The sequence below is a fragment of the Rattus norvegicus genome, chromosome 17 (assembly GCF_036323735.1).
Source record: "Rattus norvegicus strain BN/NHsdMcwi chromosome 17, GRCr8, whole genome shotgun sequence".
NCBI classification, from domain to species: Eukaryota; Metazoa; Chordata; class Mammalia; order Rodentia; family Muridae; genus Rattus; species Rattus norvegicus.
This window is the reverse complement of record NC_086035.1, coordinates 40490358-40515435: the sequence shown is the minus strand read 5'-3', so window position 1 is coordinate 40515435 and position 25078 is coordinate 40490358. Positions and strand designations below refer to the sequence as shown.

Below are 25078 nucleotides of genomic sequence, written 5' to 3'. Positions count from 1 at the left end.
GTGACATCCTGAGTGCCTGATCAGTCTTTAAACAAGTTTAGACCAATGACTCTCAATCTTGCAAATCCTTTAATACAATTCTCATGTTGTGGTGACCCCTCAACCATAAAATTATGTTTGTTGCTACTTCATAACTGCAATTTTGCTACTGTTATGAATTGTAAACATCTGTTTTTTCTGGTGGTCTTAGGCGACCCCTGTGAAAGGGTCATTCCATCCCCCAAGAGATCACAAGCCACAGGTTGAGAACTGCTGGTCTAGACATGCATGCCACGGCTGTACCTTTATTCCTCTCAAATAAGTATAAAGAACCACTTGATACTTCCCACAGTTATACAATACTTTATTTTTGGATGTTCCATGATTCAGTTAATTACATTCTCATATTTATGTTATTTCCATTTTTTTTTACTATTGCAGATTGTACTGTAGTGAATATTACTGTACCTGTATTTTTATATAATTATGCAAATATCCTTGTAGGCAAGAAACAGCAGTGGGACTCCTAAAGGATCCATTCATTAAGATTACATTTTAATATAGATTTAAGAAACTTACCTTAATATATACTACTAAAGAGGCAGGTGTGGCAACTCATGCCTGTAATCCCAGCACTTGGAATCTGAGGTAGGAATTTGAGGCCAGCCTGGGACTTAAGAGTTCCAAGTTAGCTTGAGTTAGAGTGAGACCCTGTGTCAAAACAAAGGAAACTACACTAACCCACTACAGTGTTTGTTCACCTCAGGACTGGTATTGTAGAACTGTGCTAGGCTATTAAACAAAGACAGGATGGTGACTGCTCCTGAAGACACATGTAGGTCTATGAGACCAGCATAGGACAACTGCCGTGGAGCAATGTGAGCAGGAGTCCTTAGTGAGGGAAGCCCTGTTGGTGAAGACAGCAATCTGTAAAGGCTTGGGAAGTGCTTGGCAGACCCAGAGTGAAGCTGCCCTCTGGTGGCCAGCAGTCCTCACTGACACAGACAACCCTGATAGAAGCTCAGGGTTAGCTACAAGAACCAGCAGTTATTAAGCTTGTGGAAGGATTCTCTAAGGATACACCTGACTTTTACTTACAATTTTATGCACTTTCAAAAAATCAGACATTGTCAAGAACACTGAGCAAGGGTAGTTGTGGTCAAGGTCATCTGGAAGTACTTTACAGTCAACTCTGGAGTGCACAACCCCACAAGTTAGCTTTCCTAATTGCAGTTCACTCGAGCCAGTATTAACACCCTCACTTTCCCAGCTCACAATTGAGACAGCATTAAAGCTCGGTGGCCTTTCCCTGAGACCTGAGGTAGGACCCTCAAGGCAGGCTTCTGTCCTGGGATGTGAGTCTGGTAGAAGTGGCAGCCTGGAGACTTTCGTGAGGAAGCCTGCCCATGTCAGCTGGTGAGCCTCGGCAGTACATTAACTGAGGTACCTCAGTGGACAGTGGAGAAGACAGAACAGTGACACGGCCGGTCTCCTGCTTACAGCTCAGATGGAAGGATAGAATGCAGCTAAGACCTTTGACATCAGCGTGCAGTGACCCAGGGATACAGACAGTGGCTGTCCATGCAGGACTTATGGTTCTTGAAATAGCCCCTGCGATGGTTAGACCAGGGAGATGGCAAGCAGCCAGGAAGGTTAACTTTAGGGGAGGAGCATGATTTGGCCAGGAAATGGAAAGAAGACTTAGAATATAGCCAAAGTAAAAGCACATTTAGTGACTAGTAATTACATAAATAAGGGAGGAGAAGAAATTACCACTTCGTCAATTGAAAAGATTAATTTTCTCTTGTTGACTGACCTTGGGGTATTAGGAGGTGCCACTTGATGTGGTCACATGCACTGCAGTGAGGTTCTGGGGTCAACTTGCACAACAGTGGTTTTGGAACTTATCAGATCTGACAAAGTGGTGTCTGAACAAAGGGGGAGAGACTCAAGTTGTGGTTGTGGGGTGTGGCTGGCATTGCTCTTCTGTGCACTTCAGAGCACAGTATGATGTCTGCCTCATGGAGGGAATATCACTAGTGCTGTCTGTCTTGTGTCCTCCACAGAACCAAGTGGTCGTTGCTGCTGGAAGGAGTTCTTGGGGAGCCCGGCTCTCTGGGGCACTTCACGTCTACAGCTTCAGCTCAGATTGAAGATGTCATCTCCTAATCAGCCCGTCTCTTCAGCAAGTCATCTCCATGATGGCCAAAGTAGTTCTCCAGAGGAGCTCTGGTGAAACCTGACAGAGGTGGGGCTCCTGGACAGCCAGGCTACCCGGAAATGCGGTCAGCTCTGTGTGGACACTGGATGAGAGGGAGCAGCAGGCTTTGAGGGCAAGTCCCTCTAAAGTGCTTTTGAATCCTCTGAGCTTGCTGCCTGTGCGTGGGACTTTATCAACCCACCCCCTTTTCTGCGGCATTACCTGCCTCTCTAGTGTAGAAAGGGTGTAGTTAGCTCTTAACATTCTCCATATAATTGCTCCTATAAAATCCTTCTTCGTGGTGGCTGGTCCTATTTGGATCTTAAATGTACCCCAAATCTATGTTGAAGGCTTGGCCCTTAGCTTAAAGAAGGTAGGAACTGAAGTGGGTCTTTGTCGGAGGAAGTTATGTTACTGGGGTGTATCAGGACCCCAGGTCCTTCCTTGCCTCTCCACTGCCAGTTGCTGTGAAATGAGCAGCTCTCCTCCGCCATGACATAGTGCTTCTTTCCCAGCCCCAAAGCAAAGGGCCAAGCACCCTGGAGCTGACTTGGCTGAAACTGAGCCAAAATAAACATTTCCTCTTTTTAGGCTGTTATCTTGGGTATTTTGTCATATATTTTGTAGGGAAGGTTGCACACTGGTCCCTCCTCACTTGGATGTCTGTGCTCACATTTTATACAGTGAAGGATAACTACAGAAACTAGGGTTTGGGGGTTGGGGATTTAGCTCAGTGGTAGAGCGCTTGCCTAGGAAGCGCAAGGCCGTGGGTTCGGTCCCCAGCTCCGGAAAAAAAAAAAAAAAAAAAAAAAAAAGAACCAAAAAAAAAAAAAAAAAAAAAAAAGAAACTAGGGTTTGATGATCGGTCTCACTCACAAATCTGTGAAGCTACCATTTTGACAGGCGGTCAATCTCACCACTGTGGTTTTGAGTCTTACAGAGTGGTGGCAGGGCTTTGCTGTGCTAGGCTGCAAGCTGCATCAACAGAGCGGAAAGGAGTGGTGTGGCCTGAGCCCAGGGTGACCATAAGGGACCAGCAAAGGGTCAGTGGGAAGTAGGCTTTGGCGTCACTTATTCTTGGGTAGCTTCTGTATACCAGCCCTACATTGTGACTTCAGGAGAAATTTGCCAGCACATAAACCTGCAAACAGTGACCAGCTGGTTCTCTGTCAGCCAAGGGAGATAATATTCCCTCTGATCCTAGGAACAATACAAATGGTAAGGGAAATGGTGACAGTGACAGGTCCCACTCAGAGACTCTGCAGAGAGAATGAGGAAGAGGCCAAGGAGAATCAACTCCACTGAAATGGCTCACAAGGGAGGAGAAAGAGGGGCAGGACAGACACAAATACCCCAGAAGACACAGCCTCTCTGCTCATCGTCACACAGACGGACATGCTCCAGACTAGCTGAAGCACTGTACAGCCCCATAAGGCACAGCAGGAAGCACAAAGGGACATTTGGTTTAATTAGTGGTCCAACCTATCTGAAGAACACAGGCAGCAGAAGGGGCAAATGGCAAGGCTAACCCCAGGGCCTCCTGCACATCGGGAAGGAGCTCCCCCAACCCCTGCAGATGCTCTCACTAGCCACAATGTGCCAGTGACTTTGCTCTGTAATAGATGGATGAGGGCCTGTCTATACATGGCTGCCTTGGCCACAGGATTTGTCTTTCACTCAATGTCTGAGCATAGCACGTAACAGGCATCAGGTAAAGGAAGCTTAAAGCTTACAGAAATCCAAACATAACTTCAGGTAAGCAGGATCCTTCATATATTGACTCCTCTGTGAGAAATTAAAGCCCACCCCCCTTTAAAGGCCAACCTAAAGAACATAGAAAAACCTGATACAGAGAAAATATAAGCAGTCTGCACATCGTCCTCAACAGGTGGATTAACATCTCCTCCTCCAAGCACTGACTGGTTCTAAGAATCAGCTCTACAATGCTTAAGTGACTCAGCTAAACAGCCTGGTGATAATCTTTGTGATCTTTACCTCAAGACACCAACAGACATTTATATATTGGTTTTCCATCTTTATGCATTTATATATCTTTATACAAAAACTCAGTATTTGATATTCTATATTTCCTTTAAGAAACAGTATCACTCAAACCCTACCTGACCTAACCGCCTTTAAAAACTTTACAAACTGCCAGTTCCGTCCTTTTATCTAAGGCGAAGTAATTACATTTTGTCCCTCTGCTAAGAGGGACACGACTAATCAAAACTTTATTTGAGCTCATAAACTAACACTACAAGGAAAAATGAGATTCAGCCCTGTCCGACCTGGGATCAAGTGGACTTCAATTTTTCATGGATCTTAGCTGAGCAAAGCCTAAGACATCACAGTGTAAGACCGGTCACAGCAGTGGGGTGCTCTCGGGTGTGCTGAAGAGGGATGTGAAATCTGGGCATCATCAGAGACGATCCTGGATGCTGTCAAAGGGTTCAGCTGTCACAGTTTTCACAGTCACATTCCAGCATCTCACTCAGAGCCATGAAAGAGTCTTTCATGGCTGGGACACCAGGCCAGTTCAGTGCTAGACCAGCTTTCCACAGCCCCACACAGGAGGGGAGCTCACTTGTAACCTGTTTTCTGCTGGAGTAACATTTTTACTTCCATCACTTAAGTGCCCAGTAATCCTGTGGGACACCCACAGTCTGGGGTGGGCACACTTCTTCGTTATTCCTACACTGTAGGCTAAGAGTTGCTCTGGCCTTACTACAGTCTTACAAGCGCACTACTTTGGGAAGCACACTTTTTGGTTATTGTAATGTTTTAGCACACAACTGTATGAATCCTGAAAACACACAAAGGCAGGCTGAATGGTATCAGCAATTTGACTCTTCACCATGCAGTTAGAGGGCTGATCCCACAGCTTTGTTCATGCTGGGCAAGCAAGCAAGCGAGCGGCACTCGAAGCCCCACTTCCTCTGGTGTTTTATAGTCCAGGTGGGCTGGACCTCACTCTGCAACAGTCACTGGCCTAGAACATACTCTGTAGCCCAGGCTGGCCTCAAACTCTTCCTAACCTTCCTGCTGCAGCCTCTCAAGGACTAGAAGTACAGGTGGGGGACCAACCATGTCCTGCCTTGCCATTTATTTTAAACGAGAGCTTCTGATTGGGAAGGCAGCGTTTCCACCATTCTTACATTAGCTATGTTCTTGTTTGACAAACACATGTGTTAACCTTTGAGAGGAAGGCAAACACATTAGCTGGCTGTATACATTTTCTCTTGGGGAGGGGGTAGCATGACAATCTCTTAAATCAGGCAATGATCAAAACATCTATAAAATTGTAAGAGAATAAACACTTTAAACTTAACTTTCCATAGTTCTATTTATAATTAATCAAAAAATAGTAACAATATTGCTTAATTGGAATCCAAGTATGCTGACATTAAATTATACCTCTTTTTTATTCATCATATATAAAAGAAAGCAAATACCTGGAAGTAAAGTTCCACCAAGGACTGACATTGCAGAATTTGTCAAAAGGCTAAGTGATCCACCAGCCTTCCTCCCTGAGCGAGACTGACGGGACTGTGAGTCTCTGTGCGGGGCCACGGGCTCTGCTGAGTCCCTGAGCAGTCAGCACAAAGCTACACTCCTCCATATGTATAGTGGCACTGATCTAGATAAGTCTACTCACAGTACATAAATCGATACTTTAAAATGCCCATAAACAGTATTCAAAGTTGGTAGGACATAGGGTTTGGGCCTTTTACAAAGAAAGCACTGTCTCAAAGAATTCTGAAGATGCGATCAAGTTTAGTACTGTGAATGCCACAGTATTTTTAGTCATTCATAATTTAAACACCAGTTGTCGTTTTCCCCCAGAAAGTGATAATAGCTTCAGAAGAATAAAAATCCTTGTCTGCCAGGCTGCTGCTATCGGCTTGCCAGGATAGTCCTGCCTGCTCCAAGTCCTTCCGGCCTGAGGCTGTTTTTCACATCCATCCTTCTATCTGCCAGAAGGGTCTTTTTAGGCAAGGAGGCCATCTAAATAAAGCAGGAAAAGAGTTTCAGTGTGTGTCTTTCTTAGAAGCCACTAACCAGATGGTAAGTGGGTACCATGCAGGTCAGTGCCTGTGCACTTCCTCCAGCAGCGCTGACTCCACAGACAAGGGAGGGAAGGAGGGGTGGCTCCCACGCTCATGAGAGCACACAGCGCAGCATTTCAGCACAGCTACGGCAAAGCCCTGCAGAGTGACGAGCATCTGTCTCAACATATGATTCCTGCCAGTGTTTACAGAAACCAACTGATTCACTGTGAGCATCTCACCTCACTTAACTGTCTACATCATTTAAAGCACACAGTGCAGACTGGATTAGCAGAAGGGAAAGGAAGGAGAACTTGCACAGGGTCACAAAGCCTATGGCCACTGAAACCCAGGCTGCCTGACTCTATGCCCAGGATTAAGAGAGCCCAGCAGTGTTGCTGTGAGCCCCAAGTCCATACCACAGGGGGCAAAGGAGCTTCCAGCTGTCTTCCAAGGAACGAAAGCAACCTCCTCCAGATGAGGCCACTTCCCATAAACATAATTCCTGTAATCAGCCAAAACACACGATGATCCTGAAAGAAATAGTTTACTCCAGTCACAAAAGGTCAAGCTCCTCACAGACAAATTCCCTGTGTCATTGGAAGACCTCTCTATAGAAAGCAGCTAGGGTCAAGGCCTGCAGCCAAGCCCAAAGACTGCGGCCAAGATGGGGCTACTCCTCTGTCCCCTCACAACTGGGTTCTTCTGTACCTACATGATGCCCCTATCAGAAAATGCTGTAAAGGCAAGGCTTGGCTTTGCAGCCCAGGCTGGCCCTGAATTTTTGGGCTCTGGAGGTCCTGCTGCCATACCCTACCAAAGACTTGGGTCTGCAGGTAGGAATCTGAAAGGAATCATCCTTGGGTTGAAATCTGCTTGTTTTCTGGATCTGCAACTTAAGTTTCCTGAGGCTCTATTTTCTCATCTACAAAATAGGAGGTATATGTCTATTTTATAGAGTTGTGATAACTACATCAAACAAGACCTATACATGTTAACTCCCAGGCTCAGAGCCAGACACACAGAACTAAAACAAAATCCCTTATTACCTCTCCTCACAGTGTGGCTGTGTTAGTTAGCTTCTCCCGTGCACTTACATGGTGTAGGAAATAAAGCACGAGGACAACAGTAACTGCTTGACTTCTAAGTGAGTTACAGCCTGTGTTCCAGTGACACCATCACTGTCAGTCTGACTAGATTGGGAGTCACTCAGGAGTTGGATTCTGGGAGGGCATTTCCACAGGGAGAGTCGCCTGCTTCCTGAGTATGGACCATGTGACCAGACGCCTTCGGCCCTGCTACCCTGTCTTCCCTGCAGTGACGGATGGTGACTCCTTTAAACTGGGAGCCAGGATGAACCTTCTGCTCCTTATGTTGCCTTTGCCAGGTGTTCTGTCACAGCAATGAGAAAGGGAACACATATGCTTCCAAAAAAGCTGATCATTCAAACATTATAAAATAAAATCCTTGGAGTTGCATTCTTACCTCTTCAAGGGAAGATTCCAAATTCATGCCAAAAGCAACTCCCATCAGTCCAAAGAGTGAAAGCGAGAAGGTACCCATGGTCAGCTGGAGGTTTAACCTCATCATCACATTGCGATGGCTGGAGAGAAAACAACCCACTCAGAACAGCACGCACCCAAATCCAGCAAAACCGAGCGAAGGCCTATGGGGTCACTCTTCACCCTCGAAAGGAACTCCTGTGATGGGTAACAGTGAAACTTGACAAGGTTTGCAATCACCATAGAAGGTGGGGGACCCACCATTTCCATAGGTGGCACCAGTCCCTGGCTGGGGACCTGGACAGCAAACAGTGGAAGGTGAGCTGACAGCACTCACCTCACTGGGTCCTGACTAGGACACATGACCAGCTACTTCAGGTTTCCCTCAAACTGCGAGTCCAAATAAACCATGCATTCCCTCAGTGCTTTAGCCAGGCCGTAGGTCAGTCATAAAGCCCACTATGAGGTAGTCACAGATGTGATGGTGTGACTTCTTCTAAACAAGATTACTAAAAAGCGCTTCCTTCCTAACTGCAGTGTTTACCACCTCTGTGGCCCTTACCTATCTAGATTGATGAAGATAATGCTCTGTGAATCATCAATCAGGACCCGAAGCTCCCGAGCCTCATTGGAGAGGTCGTCAGCCAGTCGGTAGTAGTTTTCCAGCAGCAGCTCCATCTCCTCTGCGTGGTCAATCCCAGTGCTGCTCTGCTCACTTCAATTCACAGTCAACAGTCAACAAACCCGACACTGTGCAACACATACCGGCCCCCAGCTTCAGTCACCAGGGAGAGAGCTAGCCTCATCTCACCTGTTCGGACTGCATCCCATTTGCAAGAAGCTTTGTCAACTGATCCTAAGCATGATGCACTCAGCCCTACTCAGCTGAGTTCAAACCACTGTGCCCAGGCCCTCAATCCAAAAGACTCGTGTAAACACGCATCATTAGTGACTGGAAATACAAATGTGAATACCGATGAGAAAGTGCAAGCCTAGGCCACTGTGGAGCACAAGACAACCCAGATTAAGTTGGAAAGAACACTTCCTGGGCCTGGAAGATTGTCTCAGTGGGTAAAGGTTAAGGCTCTTCTTTTAGATGACTGCGGTTGGATTTCTAGCACCCACATGATAGCTCACAACCATCTGTAACTCCAGTTCTCAGAGATCTGCCCACTTCTGGCCTCTGTAGGCATGACACAAACAGGTGGTACATAGACATACATATAGGCAAAACGCCTACACATTAAAAAAAGCATCTCCCTTTTAATACAGTCATAACAGCAGTAGCTGGTTTGTTTCATCCTTCCTAGAGGAGTGAACAGAGGACCTAACTGTGATGTCTGCTTCCCTGAGCACATCCTATTAACACTGTCTAGTTCTAGCCTGTCTGGAGACCACAGCCCTGACTGTGATCCACTGAAAGGTATCGCCTTTCCCGAAGGAGAGATTTGGTAAAAGTGAGTTGCATCGTGCCTCTACTATGGCATGTTCGTATGACTTAAGTGTTGGGTAGAAAGAGTTGTTTGTTATGTCTTCAGGGAACTAAAAACAGTGTACTTGTTACTGTTTGGTGTGTGTGAGTGATGTGGGAGTAGGACACCGTGCGGCTGGCGCCCTCCTTTCACGTTTACATGGACTCCAGGGATCCAACTCAGGTGGATGTGCTTGCACAGGCACTGTCCCCTGCAGAGCCACCTCAGCAGCCCCTTCCTTGCCTGTTGGCTAATGAAGAGCATGGGCACTTACAACTGTGCCACCAATAAGACAGTGCATTTCTCTACAGGCTTTGGCCCCTACTGGAGAAGTAGACTCAGGTCTCCGGTGACTTTAATGCATCACTAGTATAGATCAGACAGTGAGTTTCATACTCTGTGTTTGGACCTGCTTTCAGCAGTTTTTAAAAACATAAATGATTTCTAGGTTCAAAAATCAGAAAAAAATGTGTAAGCTATGTTTATAATAGACAAGGCTTATGGACTCCAATCCCACTGCCTAGCTCGCCCCCTTCTCCTTACCACGCGACTATTGCCCTTTGCTTCTTAGGGAACTTAGTTCACTGTGCATGTGTTGCTTAGTGATCCATTCCCCAGGGGAACTGTGATATATTTATGTTCTCTTCAGCCCAGCAGCTAGAATGCAATGTGCATTCAATGCAGCCTCACTGAGCTGGGACATGTGCAAGACACAGTGTCTAGAAATGAAAAGTACTTATTCTCTCTATCTAGAAAAATACAGGCTCGCCTGAAGGAAGAAACAACACAAGGCTCCACTTACAAGACATGCGGGTCACTCCACTTGGTTAAACAGAGTTCTTCCAGCATCTCCTCCTCATCCAAGAGCTCCAAAATTGACTCTTTGAAGATTTTAATGTCTGTTTCTAACTCAGAGAGACTGTAAGAATAGTTACACAGCAGAGATCAGCAGCATAAATGTGCATCATTTCACTCTAAGTGTGTAGGGCAACTGATAAGTGATCCACCTATCAGTGTATACTGGTGAGAAACATTTCACTAATAGTGCAAATTAACCATTCCCAAACCCAAGCAAATCAGTAAAATTATCCAGTGACACAACTCTATATATAACGTTGGTAGCTTTCAAGGTTAGAGGTCTGTTCTAGAGACTTAAGGCTAAGGTAAAACCTGTGGGCATTTACTCTTAGCTAAGGACTCCACAATGAATCAGTCAGAGGATGGCTGAAGAGGTGCACCAAGAGGTTTATAGGAGGTAGGTTACAGGTAAGAAAAAGAGGCCAGAGAAGTCAAAGGAATCTATGATGTGCAGGTCAGGAAGAAGTTACAATGATGCTCTTAATCATGCTTGTGAGATACGTACAGGAAGGGGATGGACAAGTCATTCAGTTCTTATGTGTAGTTCTGAAGCACCCTTCATGCTTTGCCTCGTTCACGACAGGCAAAGGCTCCTTCAGATTACTTACACCTCTGACCTTACCCCTTTTTGAGAGAGGACATAACTCTGTAGCCTAGGCTAGCCTCCAACTTGAGGCAATCCTCCTGCTTTAGACTGCTGAGTGCTGGGATTACATGTGAGATTCCATATCTAGCTTTGCACATTCTTTTTAAAAAGTACTTATATTTATGTGTCTGTGTGTGTGCCTATGCCACATGTCCTATTGTGTGCCTACTGAGGCTTCTTGGAGCTGGAGTTACAGGTGGTTGTGGGCCACCAGATATGGTGTTGGGAATGGAACTCAGGTCTTCTGAAAGAGCATCTTATTTCTACTGAACCGTCTCTCCACTCTGGAGCTTAACTGATAAAACCATTCCAACACTGCATCAACAACACAAACAACAGTGCCTTTTAAAGTTTTAACTGAGGATGGAGGCTTAAGGGATGGATGGCTGAGCATTCTGATCACTGGCTGTTCTTGCAGAGGATCCAAGTTTGGGCCCTAGCACCATATGGTGGCTTATGATCATCTGTAGTCAACTCCAGAGGATCTGATGTCTCCTGAACGTCTCAGGCACCAGACACACACATGGTGCACATTTAAGTATATGTAGGCAAAACAACCATACATATAAAATAAACAAATATTAATTTTTAGTTTTAAACTAGGGCCAGTAAGAAGGGTCAAAAAGGTTAAGGTGCCTATTGGAAAACCTGATGACCTATGTTCAATCCATTGGATTTACATGGTAGAAAGAAGAAATTAATTCCAACAAGCTTTCCTGACTTCCACACATATACATATATTCTCCCTGCCCCCAATAAAATTTTAATTAAAAAATATATATATCAGTCACAGCCCTTAGGTGTTAAATTTTCAGTCACAGTTGGGGAGTACAATTCTCAGAGTATTTTTATTTAAATTATGACACAAATTAATTGAGGCAAAATTTAAATCCTTGGCTGAGTTATGATTTTAGAAAATGAACATGGAGTGGGGACATGTGACTCTGGATTTAGATCAGTGAATCTGCTATAAAGATAGCATTAACAACTGAATGGGATGACAGATGGGCTGTAACAATGTTTTGTGCAGTATCTTTCTGAACAACATTAGACTGTGTTCTTTTTACTTCAATCTCCCACCTGTACCACTTAAAAAAAACAAACATACATTTTCATATAAAAACTAAATCCCAGCACTGAGGGGGCTAAGGCAGGAGACTGCAGCAAGTCCAAATTTCACTCAGGTCAACGTCAGACTGGCATATGGAATAAAGTAGGCTCATCCTCCTTGGAGCCCCTCCCCCAAAAGAAAGTAAAGTATGGGGACGCTGACACCCTGAGCACAGCAGGGGAAGTTGTCACCATTCATAAACAAGAAGCACACTAGTCTCACATGTGCGTGTACGGCAGCCATCACTGTGGACATCGAGAGACAAGCTGAAAGTCTCTGTCTCTAACCCCTGGTTTGCCCAGATTTACCTTTTGCCGTTTTGGAGTAGGACATGCAGTTTGCTTCTGTCAACAGAAGAGTGCTTGGGGTCCACTAATGCATCCAGGGTCTCCAGGATCAGTGGCTGCAGGATGCTTAGTTTCCCCTGAAGGGTGTTGATCTAGATAACAACATGGCCTTTCATAAGAATTAAAACAACCTTTTTAGAACTTAGGATCAGTGAAGCCTCTGATTAAACACAGACAATTGTACTAGCTAAAAAACCTGACAGCATTTCAGAACATGGCCCCTGCTGGAACACCTATCTATATAGAGATGAATCAAAAGCCAATCTTCTGGGTTAGAAGAACAACATGTAATGCTGCCACTGGCTCTGGATTAACTCTCACAACAGTCTTCCTCTAGACAGCTGCTACGAAAGGACTAGGGGATGATTTGTTAAAACAAAAATCTGATATCCTTGGGACTGTAGAGATAGCTCAGGGGTCAAGAGCACTTTCTGCTCTGCCTGAAGACCAGAATTAGATTCCAATAGCTCATGCCTGGCAGCTCACGACTGTGTGCAACTCCGACTCCAGGAGATCCAATGCCCCTGACCTCTACTGGCACCTACACACATGTGCACACACATAGCTACACAAACATACACAATAAATAAAAATCTGAAATCCCATGTTGAAGCACGCATTTCACATTGGTTATAGCTATGTTTTATGTAAACAGAGCACAGTTCAAAATTGCTATGGACGGTGGCATCTTAACAACTGAGACTTGGTTTGGAGCTGCAGGTCAGGTGGCAGAGAGCTTGCCTAACATGCATGAAGTCTTGGGTCAGACCCACAGCACTGAATAAACTGGATATGTTGTCATGTGCCTCTAATTCCAGGCCTTGGAAGTGGGAGGAGAGATGGTGTCACTTGGACTTTAAAAAGAGACATTAAATCACTGTAGAGTCCAAAGTATGCTTTTCTTAAGCTAACACAAGCACAGCTGTTAATCCACAGGAACTAACGGATGACAGGATATGGCTAAGATCAAGATACCTCCACACAAACTGACAAATGACACAAGACTAACAGAATTAAGTAGCAGAATTAAGACTATAAATGTGACTCATCCCATGATATGGTTCCTGAAAGTGCAGACCGTGTGCCATACACCTGTAAGCCCAGCACTAGAGAGGGTGAAGCAGGTGGACCTCCTTAGCCTGGTATACAGCAGGATCCCAATCCAACAAACAAAAACGTAAAAAATCACAGAAGTGTATAAAAGGGAGCCAATTTGAAATGTACGTCCTCAGTTTCCTCTTAAGCGTCTTTCGTTCGACTGGCTCATTCATTGGGAAAATGAAGTTCCAAGTCCTTGGAGGAGCCTTACAGGTGACTCGAATGTGGCTGTGGAAATCGGCTTTGAAATAATCAATACTAACTCACTTTTGAAGGGACTCTGGCCATGCTCTGGTGAGCAAGGCTTGGCAGGCCTTGCCATTCTCTTCCACTCCCCCTGCCTTGCTAAAACTGTTGGATTACAGTCCTAAAGCCGGCCACCAAGGTCCATTCCCTTACTTGGCCACTACCAAGGATATTGAAGTCCAGTAGACTAAAGCCCCCTTTGGCTCACCTAATTAACATGCCCAGTTAAAATTGAATACCTCATCTGTACTGCCTGGTTTTGTGTGTCAACTTGACACAAGCTGGAGTTACCACAGAGAAAGGAGCCTCCCTTGAGGAAATGCCTCCATGAGATCCAGCTGTAAGGCATTTTCTCAATTAGTGATCAAGTGGGGAGGGCCCATGGTGGGTGGTGCCATCCCTGGGCTGGTGGTCCTGGGTTCTATAAGAGAGCAAGCTGAGTAAGCCAGGGGAAGCAGGCCAGTAAGTAACATCCCTCCATGGCCTCTGCATCAGCTCCTGCCTCCTAATCTGCTTGAGCTCCAGTCCTGACCTCCTTTGGTGATGAACAGCAATGTGGAAGTGTAAGCTGAATTAACCCTTTCCTCCCCAACGTGCTTCTAGGTCATATGTTTGTGCAGGAATAGAAACTCTGACTGAGACATCATCTTAAAACGGGGTTTCCCCTTTTACCTTTATAAACACTGTGATTGTTCTGTGTGCCTCATCTGTCTCCTCTCTATCCAGAGGCAGGCCTTTGTCTTCCTCCTGGACAAATAAATACTCCTCTTCTCTCTCCCTTGCCTCTATCTCTCGTCTTAGTCTCAGATTCCCTGTCTTCTGAACCTCTGGGGCAAATAAATCTCCTTTGTGCTGAGATTTGGTCTTGGAGGCTCTGAGCGATACTCCCTAACCTCCCGTCTTCATACTCGAGTCTTCTGAGACCAGCCCGAGCTCCAGACACTGCATGACATCAGGCTTACCCAGTACTGCAGGAGTGCTTCAATAGCTCTGAACTCAAACGGTAACGGGTACGTAACGAGCTGACCTTCTCCAGCCAGCTGTGATGGCAGTTCCCGGAACAGCCAGTGCTCCAAGTTTAAATTCCGATAATCTAGTATCAGAAGATACTCTGGAGTTATCACAGCCTTCAAGTACTGGAAAAGCAAGAGAAAGAATGTATGTGTACACACATATACACACACTCATAGAGATGCAAGTTATCAAGCTGAAGGAAAGAGGAAATTCACAAAACTGAGTTCATTTTACTAATTTTGGACTAAAACTAAACCAAATCAATGCTCATTTGGTTTTCTAAAAATAAATAATAATAAAATTAAGGAATATTTTTCTACAGGAAGAAAATTCAAATGTATGTATATCTCAGTAATTCTAAGCTGCTCTCAGAAGACCTGGGATCACACAGGTGTGGCAGATGTAGCCCCACAATTCCATTCCAGCAGCTGGAAGGTGGAAGAAAACAGATGTTCAAAGACATGCTCAGCTACAGAGCAAGTTCACAGCCAGTCTGCTGTACATGAAACTGTCTCAAAAAATCCACCTCCAAAGCAAGACATCTGCCAGGACTCTATGAGAAACTAAGGAAAGAGTGAAAGATAAAGCTCCCTAAAACGATCTCGCAGGCAGTTTAGCACGGGAGAGGCCAGCTTGCATGCCAGTACTTGGGAGCTGAGGTGTGAAGACTGCTATCTGAAGAGAATAAAACCAACCTGCAGATCCCATTACTAGGCCTGCGGCTTAGAAGAGCTCTGACTCAACAACATAGCTTTCCTTCCCACGTCTGTATTTCATGTGCATACCAGCCCACACCACACGAGGCCTGTTTACTCCTGCTCTGGACATCCTCACTGCGCTCTTTCTAACCCTCCTACCCAGCCCTACATGCAGCTGCTCTGCCAACAGCTCCGGCTGTCCTGCCTGCTTTCCTGGGCCCCAACTCAAAAGGCAAAATAAACTCTTTCTTGAAATTAGACTTAATCATTTTATTTTACTTGTGCTTTGTCTGAGTGTACATATATGTACCACCTGTGTGCTTGGTGCCTGTGTTAAGTCAGAAGAGGGCATCAGATCTCCTAGAACTTGAATTATGGATGGTCATTAACCACTCTGTGGGGTCTGGAAATCAGATCCTGGTTCTATGCAGGAGCAACAAGTGCTCTAATCACTGAACCATTTCTCAACATGTGCATTCCCTTTCCTTCTGACATCTGCTCTGCTGTTTCCCCCTCCTAAATGCCAGTAAAATGGTTCTTGAACTTTGAAATTTAAATTTTGGTAGACTTTTAGAAGTGATTTAGTTTAATTGTAGTAGTTTGGCCCAAACGGAAATAGTTCCTTTTGAAAATAGCACCAATTTATTGAGTTAATTTGAAATTATGGACAAGCCTCAGTGCTTCAAACTACAACAGCATGAAATGAGAAACATTTCTAACAAGGTGTGAATAGCCAGGGTTACATATAAAGGAAGACTCAGTACTTAGGAGAAGTGGCTGTTCTTCTAGGAGACACAGGTTTGATTCCCGGCACCCACATTGTGGTCCACAACCAGTTTGGGCCTCTGAGGGCCCTTTATGTGGTACACAGATATATATGCACGGAAAACACCTTTACATATAAAATGAAAATTAAAAGTTACAATAAGGGCTGGAAAGAGGGCTCAGATGTTAAGAGCACTGACTGTTCTTCCAGAGATCCTGAGTTCAATCAATTCCCAGCAACCACAAGGTGGCTCACAACCATCTGTGATGGAATCTGATGCCCTCTTCTGGTGTGTCTAAAGACAGTGACAGTGTACTCACATATATAAAGTAAATAAATCTTAAAAAAAAAAAGTTATAATAAATTAAAAAAAAAAACCTAAAAAAAAAAATAAGATTTGATAGTTTGTGACTACTTTATTCATAACACAGATATTTGGACTCATCTTTTTTATAACTACCTTCTAACATTTAACTATGAAAATATTCATTCAAAAAGTTGAGAGGTTATATAGTGTTACCTAGATATCTACCTATCTATCTACCTACATATTTATCTGTGTAGTATAGTCTATCTACTTATCTATCTACCTACATATCTATACATCCATCCATCCATCCATCCATCCATCCATCCATCCATCCATCCATCCATCCATCCGTGTAGTATAGTCAGTCAGTCTGTTTGTCCATCTGTCTGTCCGTCCATCCATGTATCCATCCTTCTGTGTAGTATAACATTTCCACAGTTTAACATCCTGTTTAACTTACTGCATCTCACATGCACTTATCTATTCAAAGAGATCCTGTTTAGAAGTGTTCTTGATAACAAGAGCAAGGAATATTTTCTAGAGAAAAAATCATTTGGGAGCAGATTGCTTCTGTTGTGGTCATTTTGATTAAACTAGATTAAAGGACAAAAAATCTGATCTAAGACAAATTTAAAAAGCAAGTACATGGGGCTGGAGAGATGTCTCAGTGGTTAAGAGCACCCGACTGCTCTTCCAGAGGTCCTGAGTTCAATTCCCAGCAACCACATGGTGGCTCACAACAATCTGTAATGAGATCTGGTGCCCTCTTCTGGTGTATCTGAAGACAGCTACAGTGTACTTATATATAATAAATAAAATAAATCTAAAAAAAAAAAAAAGCAAGTACATGCACACTTTAGGGCTCATCACCACTGATGGTCTGTCGTTTATTTCAGGACTACATGCTCTCACAGGTTTGAACACTGAGGTTCATGTTAACTAGAGAAATTCAATACACTCAGTGTCTTCTGAGTATGCAAGTGAAGTGTGATGATTTTTAGAAAGTGTTAGATACAAATGTAAACCAAGGTTTTAAGAGTCAACAGACACTTCTAGTATACTTAAAAAAAGCAGATGCTTCTTGGTGCTAAGGCCATACTATAATTGTTCCTTACAGGACACAAACAGCACCATCTCTGTCAGCCACCATCTCTGTTAGCTGCTGGGCAGCCCGCACCTGTGACCCCATCACTGGAAGAGGCAAAGGCAGCATGATCAGGGGATCAGCCTCCTTCCCAGTGACACAGCAAGCTTACAGTAGCCTTGGCCACACGACATCTTTATGAATAAATAAATATCAAGCTTGTGTAATTTCAGAAACTACAGATGAATTTCAAGGGCCAGTGAAGACCACAGTGAAAACTTTCCCAACACAAAAGAGAGCAACATTATGCCGGATGAACGTATAACACAGTTCATGCAAAGAGTTCTCCCCTTACAATGCATTCAGTAACAAAAATCTCACTGCCTTCTAAAGTTTGTCTGTCTGTCTTTCTTCTCTTGAAACAGGGTTTCTTTACACAGCCCTAGCTGTCCTGGAACTTTTTATGTAGACCAAGCTGGCCTTGAACTCAGAGATCCGCCTGCCTCTGTGTGGGGGGATTAAAGGGAAGCGCACTACCCCAGCTCTGCAGTGTCTTTAACCCACATACTGAGGATGATGGCCAGGACTCTGCTGAGCACAGCAGCACGGCCCTTACCTCCATCCTCATGATGATCCTGTTGTTTCTGGTAGTGATGCTCATTACGTGCTGAAACCTCAAGTCTCTGGCCTGGAGTGCTAACTCATGGTATAGTTCAGTTTTCTTCCTCTCTGTAAGAGAAACAGTGGGTAAAACTAAGCACCTGAGGAGCACGGCTCCAACACTGTCCCCAGCCTCATCAGTGCACTTTCTACTGCTATCACACACAGGTTTAGGAGCGACTTTAATACCCATCCTAACCTTAAAGCCGATTCATGTGAACTCAAGTTCTCCTCTCTCTTTTGTAATATTTCACTGTGCTCAACAGTCCACTGGGAACCAATATCAAAACCATAACCAAGCAGGAGAAGAACCTACAGCAGCAATTTTCATCTCTGGACATAGTCTTCTTCTCTGACAGGATGTCACATATCCCAGGCTGGCCTTGAGCTACTTAAATATCCTTAAGAACTGAAGAATGACCTCAAACTCACACAGTTAACGCTGGAGACTGAATCTAGGTACTCCTGTATTTTTGGCAAGCCTCTACTAACTGAGCTACATCTCCAGCCCATAGCCATTTCTTCTTGAACACACATTTTTATCAACTAGTTTTGTAGATTTATTTCTATATATTAGTGTTTACCTATATATATAGCCATGTATCACATGTTGATGCCTGTGGAGGCCAGAATGCCACACTGGATCCCCTGGAACTAACGTCACTGATGGTTGTGAACTACTGTGTGGATGCTAAAATTGAACCTGGGTTCTTCTCAAGAGCAACACGTGCTTTTAAATGCTGAGACATTTCTCTAGCCCTTACATTTTCTATTTTTACCACTATAGAGTCATATTCAGGGTTTTGAATCTGTGAATAAAATGAGTTTGGAGATTTATTATTGGACAAATAAAAACCAAGAAAAGTCAATACTCACAGCAGATCTTTCCATCTGAAAACCAAATTTATTAGCTAAGAATATAGTAGACCAGAGAAACTTGTGATAGGCTGGGGACAGTAGTAGTTTGTTTCTGTGTCAAATCATACCTCCAACAGAGCTGTAAGCCGAAAAGCTAAAGGACATAAGCAACGATGAACAGGACCACAGGGCTAGGGGAGAGGTGAAACTCAAGCCACTCAGGAAAGTAACACCTAGCTCTGTTTTTAGGAGCAGCTGGTCAGAGGCAGACTACCAGTGCAGACTACCACTTCCTTCTCTCCACTGCAGTGATGGGGTGGGGATGGAGGGCTATGTAATTCTGCTTGGAGAGTTGTGTAGGGGAGACTTACAGAAGAAACAGAGGGGAAGACAACAGAGCTCCACAGTCAGCTCTCCAAACACTCTTCAAGTATCCTGGGAGTCCAAGTGGCTCCCGCCAGAAGGAAGTAAAACAGGAGAACTACGCACAGGGGCTGACAGTCCCATGAGCGCTGATGAACAAACGCTGAGGAGAAACCTTCAACACAGTGGCAATCACAAAGAACACTGTACAAACACTACAATTTCCAATTTTTCACCAAATTCACTAATCCATTGGTAAAGATACTCACCAAAAGAGGTAACGTTTCCTTCTTTGTCAAACTTTGTCTAAAGACAGATCACAAAAACAAGTATTAATTTAATCTCAACTTAGTGTACTTATATGCTGAGAAATAGCCTTAAAATATTGAAATGCAATCATAAATCATATCTGCAAAAGTCAAAAGAAAAATCCCTGTTTTTGATTCCCTTGCTAATATAAACTTGATAGACTAACTTTTTATCTTGGGTCCTTAAGAAATCCACTTATGGGGGCAGGGAATTTAGCACAGTGGTAGAGCGCTTACCTAGGAAGCGCAAGGCCCTGGGTTCGGTCCCCAGCTCCGAAAAAAAGAACCAAAAAAAAAAAAAAAAAAAAAAAAAAAAAGAAATCCACTTATGGGGTTGGAGAGATGGCTCAGTGGTTAAGAGCACTGACTGCTCTTCCAGAGGTCCCGAGCTCAATTCCCAGCAATCCACTAATATCTCTAAGAACATTAACTAAACCCAGATTGTCTGTAAAGAATAACACACACTGGATGGTCACTGTGTCTGAGGCACCATTTTCAGAGTTTTGCCAATTTTCATTTTCAGTAAAAAGTAGGTGATTTAACTTTTTTGTTTTTATTTTTATGAACATGTCTGTGTGTGTTCATATATGTTCTGGGGCACAGGAGGAGGTGTCAGACCCCAGGAATTTATGCTAATGCAGTTGTGAGCCACCAGGTGTGGGTGCTGAGAGTGAAAGTCCTGTCCCCTGGAAGAGCGGCAGGTGCTTAGCCATCTCTTCAGCCCGACAGCATGTCTGCCTGTAGCCCAGCCCGACAGCATGTCTGCTTGTAGCTCACAACTGAGTCTGGTAATTTATTATTGGACAAATAAAAACTAAGAAAAGTCAATATTCACAGCAGATCTTCCCATGAAAACTAAATTTATTAGCTAAGAATATAGTAGATGAGAGAAACTTATTAACACACAATGATACTCTAATCCTCATAATTACCTAAGGCAACAAACAATTCCTAGCTATTAATGAGAAAGTGAGGTACAAGATGTCACAATAACTTGTCTAAGTCCCCCTACAGAAAGAGAGCACACTGAGATTTAAACTTAGGAAGTCTGGCTCAGATTTAAAACTTTTTTGGAAACCATAAAAGCTTACAAAATGAGCTGCAAAAGAAATTTATAATTTAGGTTACTTATGGCTAACATTTTGTCATCAAGGGCCTAATTTCATAAATGTACACACAGACCACAGGAGATGTGTTACTAATTTACTCAGTCCCCCTGAATCATTTCAGAGTTTTAGAGATAATGGCCACCCTTCCCAGCATGCACTCAAACACTGCCCTCAGCTGCCTGCCCAGCATCTCCCCAGCCTCTCAACGGCTTCTAAGGGATCTAAACAGACTGACATAAAGTCTGGTGCCCACAAAGGAAACGTTGTGGTTGGGGATGTGGCTCAGTCGGCAGAGTGCTTGCCTGGCATACAAAAAGCCTGGGTTTAATAACCAGGTGCATAAAGTGCTGTGGTGCTGCATTAAAACAGTGCGGCGAAGCACATCTGTAATGCTACAACTGAGACGGCAGAGCCAGGAGGACAAGTTCAAGATCACCCTAGACCACATAGCAAGTCTGAAGTTAGGCTAGGTTACATGAGACTTGTTCTCCTCCCAACCCTCCCTCCTCAAAAGAAAAGAAATGTTGCTGGTGGAAGCCCTTAACATGTACCAGACAAACTTAATTTTATTGAAAAGGAAAAAATCTTTGAGCTGTCATTCGAACAGCCTGTTCTGTATAGCAAGAGCCTCAGTCATTAGTAAAGCTTCAAGAGTACCTCTAGACCAATCTCTCAGGCACTTGGGTCACAGAGACAAATGCCTTCTCCCACAGTCTAACCCTGAGAACTGGCAAGTACTGGATGCTGTGTACTTACCACAGCAAACACCTGGGCCACGCTGGCTAAAGTAGCTTGAGAGGCATCAGAGGTTCTAAACCGGTACACATCACCTAAGAACAAATGAGAGAATGAATGCCCCGGGCTAACCCAATTTCCTGGAAGGTCAACTGCAACTCTCACAGTACACGGAGCCTTCAGAACAACTCATGTTTTGAAACTTTTTCCTACTGCAAAAAGAAAACACTTGTTCTGTTAGGATTCCAGCTAATCCTACCCACCACGTCCATGTACTAAATTCACACAGCTGAGGCCTGTTCTTTCTCTGTACTTAGAAAGATCAGTTGGAGCTGGGGCAATCAGCGCCTGTCTAAAATGCACAAGGCCCTCAGCTTTGTCCTAAGCCCTGCACAAAAGTAATAAAATGAAACCTACATTTGTCTATTGGGTGTGTTTGAGTACTGTGGAGGTCAGAAGTCTACTTTTCCTTCCACCATGTAAGCTCTAAGGACTGAACAAGTGTCCAAATTTGAGTTCCTGTGTTTTAGAGACCACTTAGTTCCCAAGCATTACCAAGGGAGGAAAAAATAAAAGCATGTAACAAAAAGACCAGGTATGGGGGAGGGGGTGTTGACTGACAGCAGCTCATTATGAAAAAAATTTAAGTACAATTTGAAAAAAAAAAGGGGGGGGCCCCAAACTATTTCTGTTAGGTCTGTTTCTGGGCAATCACATTTGCAGAAACACTGTCTTCAGGTTTCTTTTCTCTTTTAAAAAGAGATTTACTTATTTATTTTAAGTGAGTAGTATACATTACAGATGGTTGAGCCACCATGTGGTTGCTGGGAATTGAACTCAGGACTCTGGAAGAGCAGTCAGTGCTCTTAACGGCTGAGCCATCTCTCCAGCCCATCTTCAGGTTTCCCCACTGGTTGACAAAAGCATCAGCAAAGACTCCTGTCTTTACCCAGCGTTTTTGCTCCCTTGACTGTCTGCTTGTATAGTTTAAAGCAAGGATTAATGCTCACGCCTGGCTTCAGATTCAACCTTAGTTCTAGGAATTCCCTACCTTATTCCAGGGCAACTATGTAATTGTATAAATGTGCGCAGAGGAGAAATCAACATAATAAACAGAATTAATAACATCCCAATCATGCTAATCGTAGCTCCTGCCACCCAGCATCGACTTTGGTTTGGGCTTTACTGCGGGTTTCAAGCCAGCTAGGGCTAGAGTGAGACCATGTCTTAAAACAAATGAAAGCTCCACTTTATAGAATTCTGAGACACAAAAGTAGAAGGGGGCATGAGGAAGTAAAAGGGCCAGTAGGATGAGGGGTGTCAGGGAAAAGTATGTATTAAAGTACTGTAATGAAACCCATTACTTTGGGCTGAGCAGATGGCTAGGCTAGCAAAATGCATGCCATGCTGTCAAGCCTTGAGTTAGACAACTGACTCAAGCAAGCTGTCATCTTACCTCCACATGCAAACTCAGAGAAAGGCACTTAAACGCTAAATTTAAAACAACAACAAAACAAACAAAAGTAGCCGAACGAGGCGGTTAACGCTTCTAACCGCTTCATTCAGAAGGATGAGACAGGACTGCTTGCTGTCAGTTGGCTGTCAGCCTGGGCCATACACGGAGACCCTGTCTCAATAAACAAGAAACCGCAATCAAGTCCTCATAGTGCTGGCCTGAGAACTAAGGGCAGGGTGAGCCTGGCGAGGCCAAGCAGCGGTGAGGACAGCGGGGCCAAGGGCAGGCGGGGCAGAGGCCGCGGGGCCCCGCGGGACGCGCGTACCTGCAGTGCGGGGTGTGCTCGGCGCCTTCTGGCTCCCGGAGGTCAGCGGGGTCGCGCGGCCACAGCAGGCAGCGAGGCTCAGGCGCACCGCCGCCATACACAGAGCGCTCCGGGACTGCGCGGCGCGGGGCAGTAGCCTGGGCAGGTAGCGCAGGCACTCCATGGCGCGCGGGCAATCGGGAAGCCGCAATAAGACGCCGGCCCGGCATGCCGGGAACTCGGGTAGATCAGTACACCGCGACAACCGCGCACCGCGCCTGCGCAAGCAGTTCCGCGCCTGCGCGCTGTTTTCCACGCATGCTCCGCTGTGGTGTCCGGTGACCCACGACCGGGTCTGTGTCCTTAACCCAGACAGAACGTGCAAGTGTGAATGCACCAGAGTAGCTCAGCTCCGAAAGTGTCCATGGAGAAGCATGCCTTTAATCCCAGCTCTTGGGAGGCAGGGACACGATAATCTCTATGAGTTCGAGGCCAGTCTGGTCTATGGAGCCAGTTCCAGGCCAACCAGGACTATGCTGAGTGAGGCTTCCCAAAAGAGAGTCACAGTTAAGTATTGTTTCAGGAGCTGTTTTTGCAACCTTTTATAGAGAAAGCAGGACAGTCAGAATCCTGGGCCATCTTCAGCTACACAATGAGTGTCAAGCCTAGCACAGATACACCAGACTGTCTTAGACAAAAATAAAACCATAGCTGATATTCAACATTGGTGGCTTTTGGAGTTGCAGAGCCCAAAAGGTTTAAAAGATTAAGTGAAAAGACTTCAGTCTGTGTCTTTAGAAGCTTTTCCTCAGGGAATGGGATCACAACGTGGTGTAAGCTTGGTCGTGGTGTAAGCAAGCTTGGTCGATAGACAGGGCAGGTGAGGGCAAAGGTCAAAAGGTTAAGGAAGTCTTGACACCAGTCAAGGGGAGGTCAAAGCATGTTTGACGACAAACAAGGTTGTAATCCTGTTTCTGAGATTTCCTTAATTTCCAGATGACGGAGTTCCTCTTCAACACCAGGACCCCTTAGTTACTGCTCCCTTTCATCTCAGCTTTAGTTTCTGCCCCTAGAACTCTAATTCCTCAAGGACCAATGAAGGAAGAAGTTCCATTCGCTGAGGTTTCTTATGGCTGACCAGGGGTATAGATCCTGCCGGATCGAGGATTGGAAGTCTCAACCTGCCAAATCTTGGGTCTGAGTGTGGGGCTCAGAGGATTATCATTCTTTGGTAATCTGGAGAAAGGATGTTGTTACTCAGGACTCAAAATGGTATGAACAGTCAAGCACCCATTAGATCACTATACCCAGTCCTAGAATTAGCACCAAATCTAGAAGCTTTCTCCACCATGAAGTTGTCGAAAGAAAAGATAATGACAGAGTCACTGCAAATTAAGGAAGGAAAGAGACAAATAGTATTATCAGGTTATCTGCACCAAAACAAAACAAAACAAAACAACAACAAAAAACCCAACCAAACAAAAAAGCGATTGTATTCTATCAAAAAAAAAAAAAAAATCAAACCACTGGTGAGCCGGGTGTGGTGGTGAATGGCTATAACCTAAGCCCATGGGAAATGGAGGCTAGCAACTGGAGTCAAAGCCAGCCTCAGCTACATAGTGAGGGCAATGCTAGCCTTATCTGAAAAAAAAAATCAATTTGGTTCACAGTTGCTGCCTTGTAGAGGGATCTGTCTTGTTCTATATCCTATCTAGTCTCCTCTACACTGCTGAACTTGTAGCCATTGGCTTCCAGAGTTAGGACTTTATATCCTATCCAGCACCTCCTGTAAGCTGCTTAGCTCAGAGATGCCATCCTCTCTAGTCCTTTGTTCTTTAGGTTGCCTGGCAAAAACTTATTCAAGATTTAGGGAATTTGGTTTGGGACCTTCTGAGTCAACACCAGTTT

The 25078-nt window shown here is 44.6% G+C and overlaps 2 protein-coding genes across 23 annotated transcripts in view; one reads left to right on the top strand and one right to left on the bottom strand.

Moving 5' to 3' along the window:
- The window catches only part of Gpld1 (glycosylphosphatidylinositol specific phospholipase D1), a 47825-nt gene extending 45048 nt beyond the window's left edge, over positions 1-2777 (top strand). For all 19 annotated transcript variants that reach the window (XM_063276188.1, XM_063276191.1, XM_063276187.1 and 16 more), the window contains one exon: positions 2046-2777. In XM_063276188.1, the coding sequence (XP_063132258.1) occupies positions 2046-2132 (87 nt within the window). In that variant the 3' untranslated portion in view covers positions 2133-2777. The remainder of the gene's footprint in view (positions 1-2045) is intronic.
- On the bottom strand, positions 320-23473 carry Mrs2 (magnesium transporter MRS2). Of its 4 annotated transcripts, NM_024001.1 has the most exon segments (11): positions 5504-6184; positions 6645-6758; positions 7711-7828; positions 8290-8442; positions 10002-10118; positions 12123-12253; positions 14468-14641; positions 17994-18106; positions 19528-19564; positions 21432-21505; positions 23192-23428. In NM_024001.1, coding segments are annotated over 11 exon segments (1305 nt in total). In that variant the 5' UTR covers positions 23355-23428; the 3' UTR covers positions 5504-6073.
- Positions 23474-25078: the final 1605 nt, after the last annotated feature.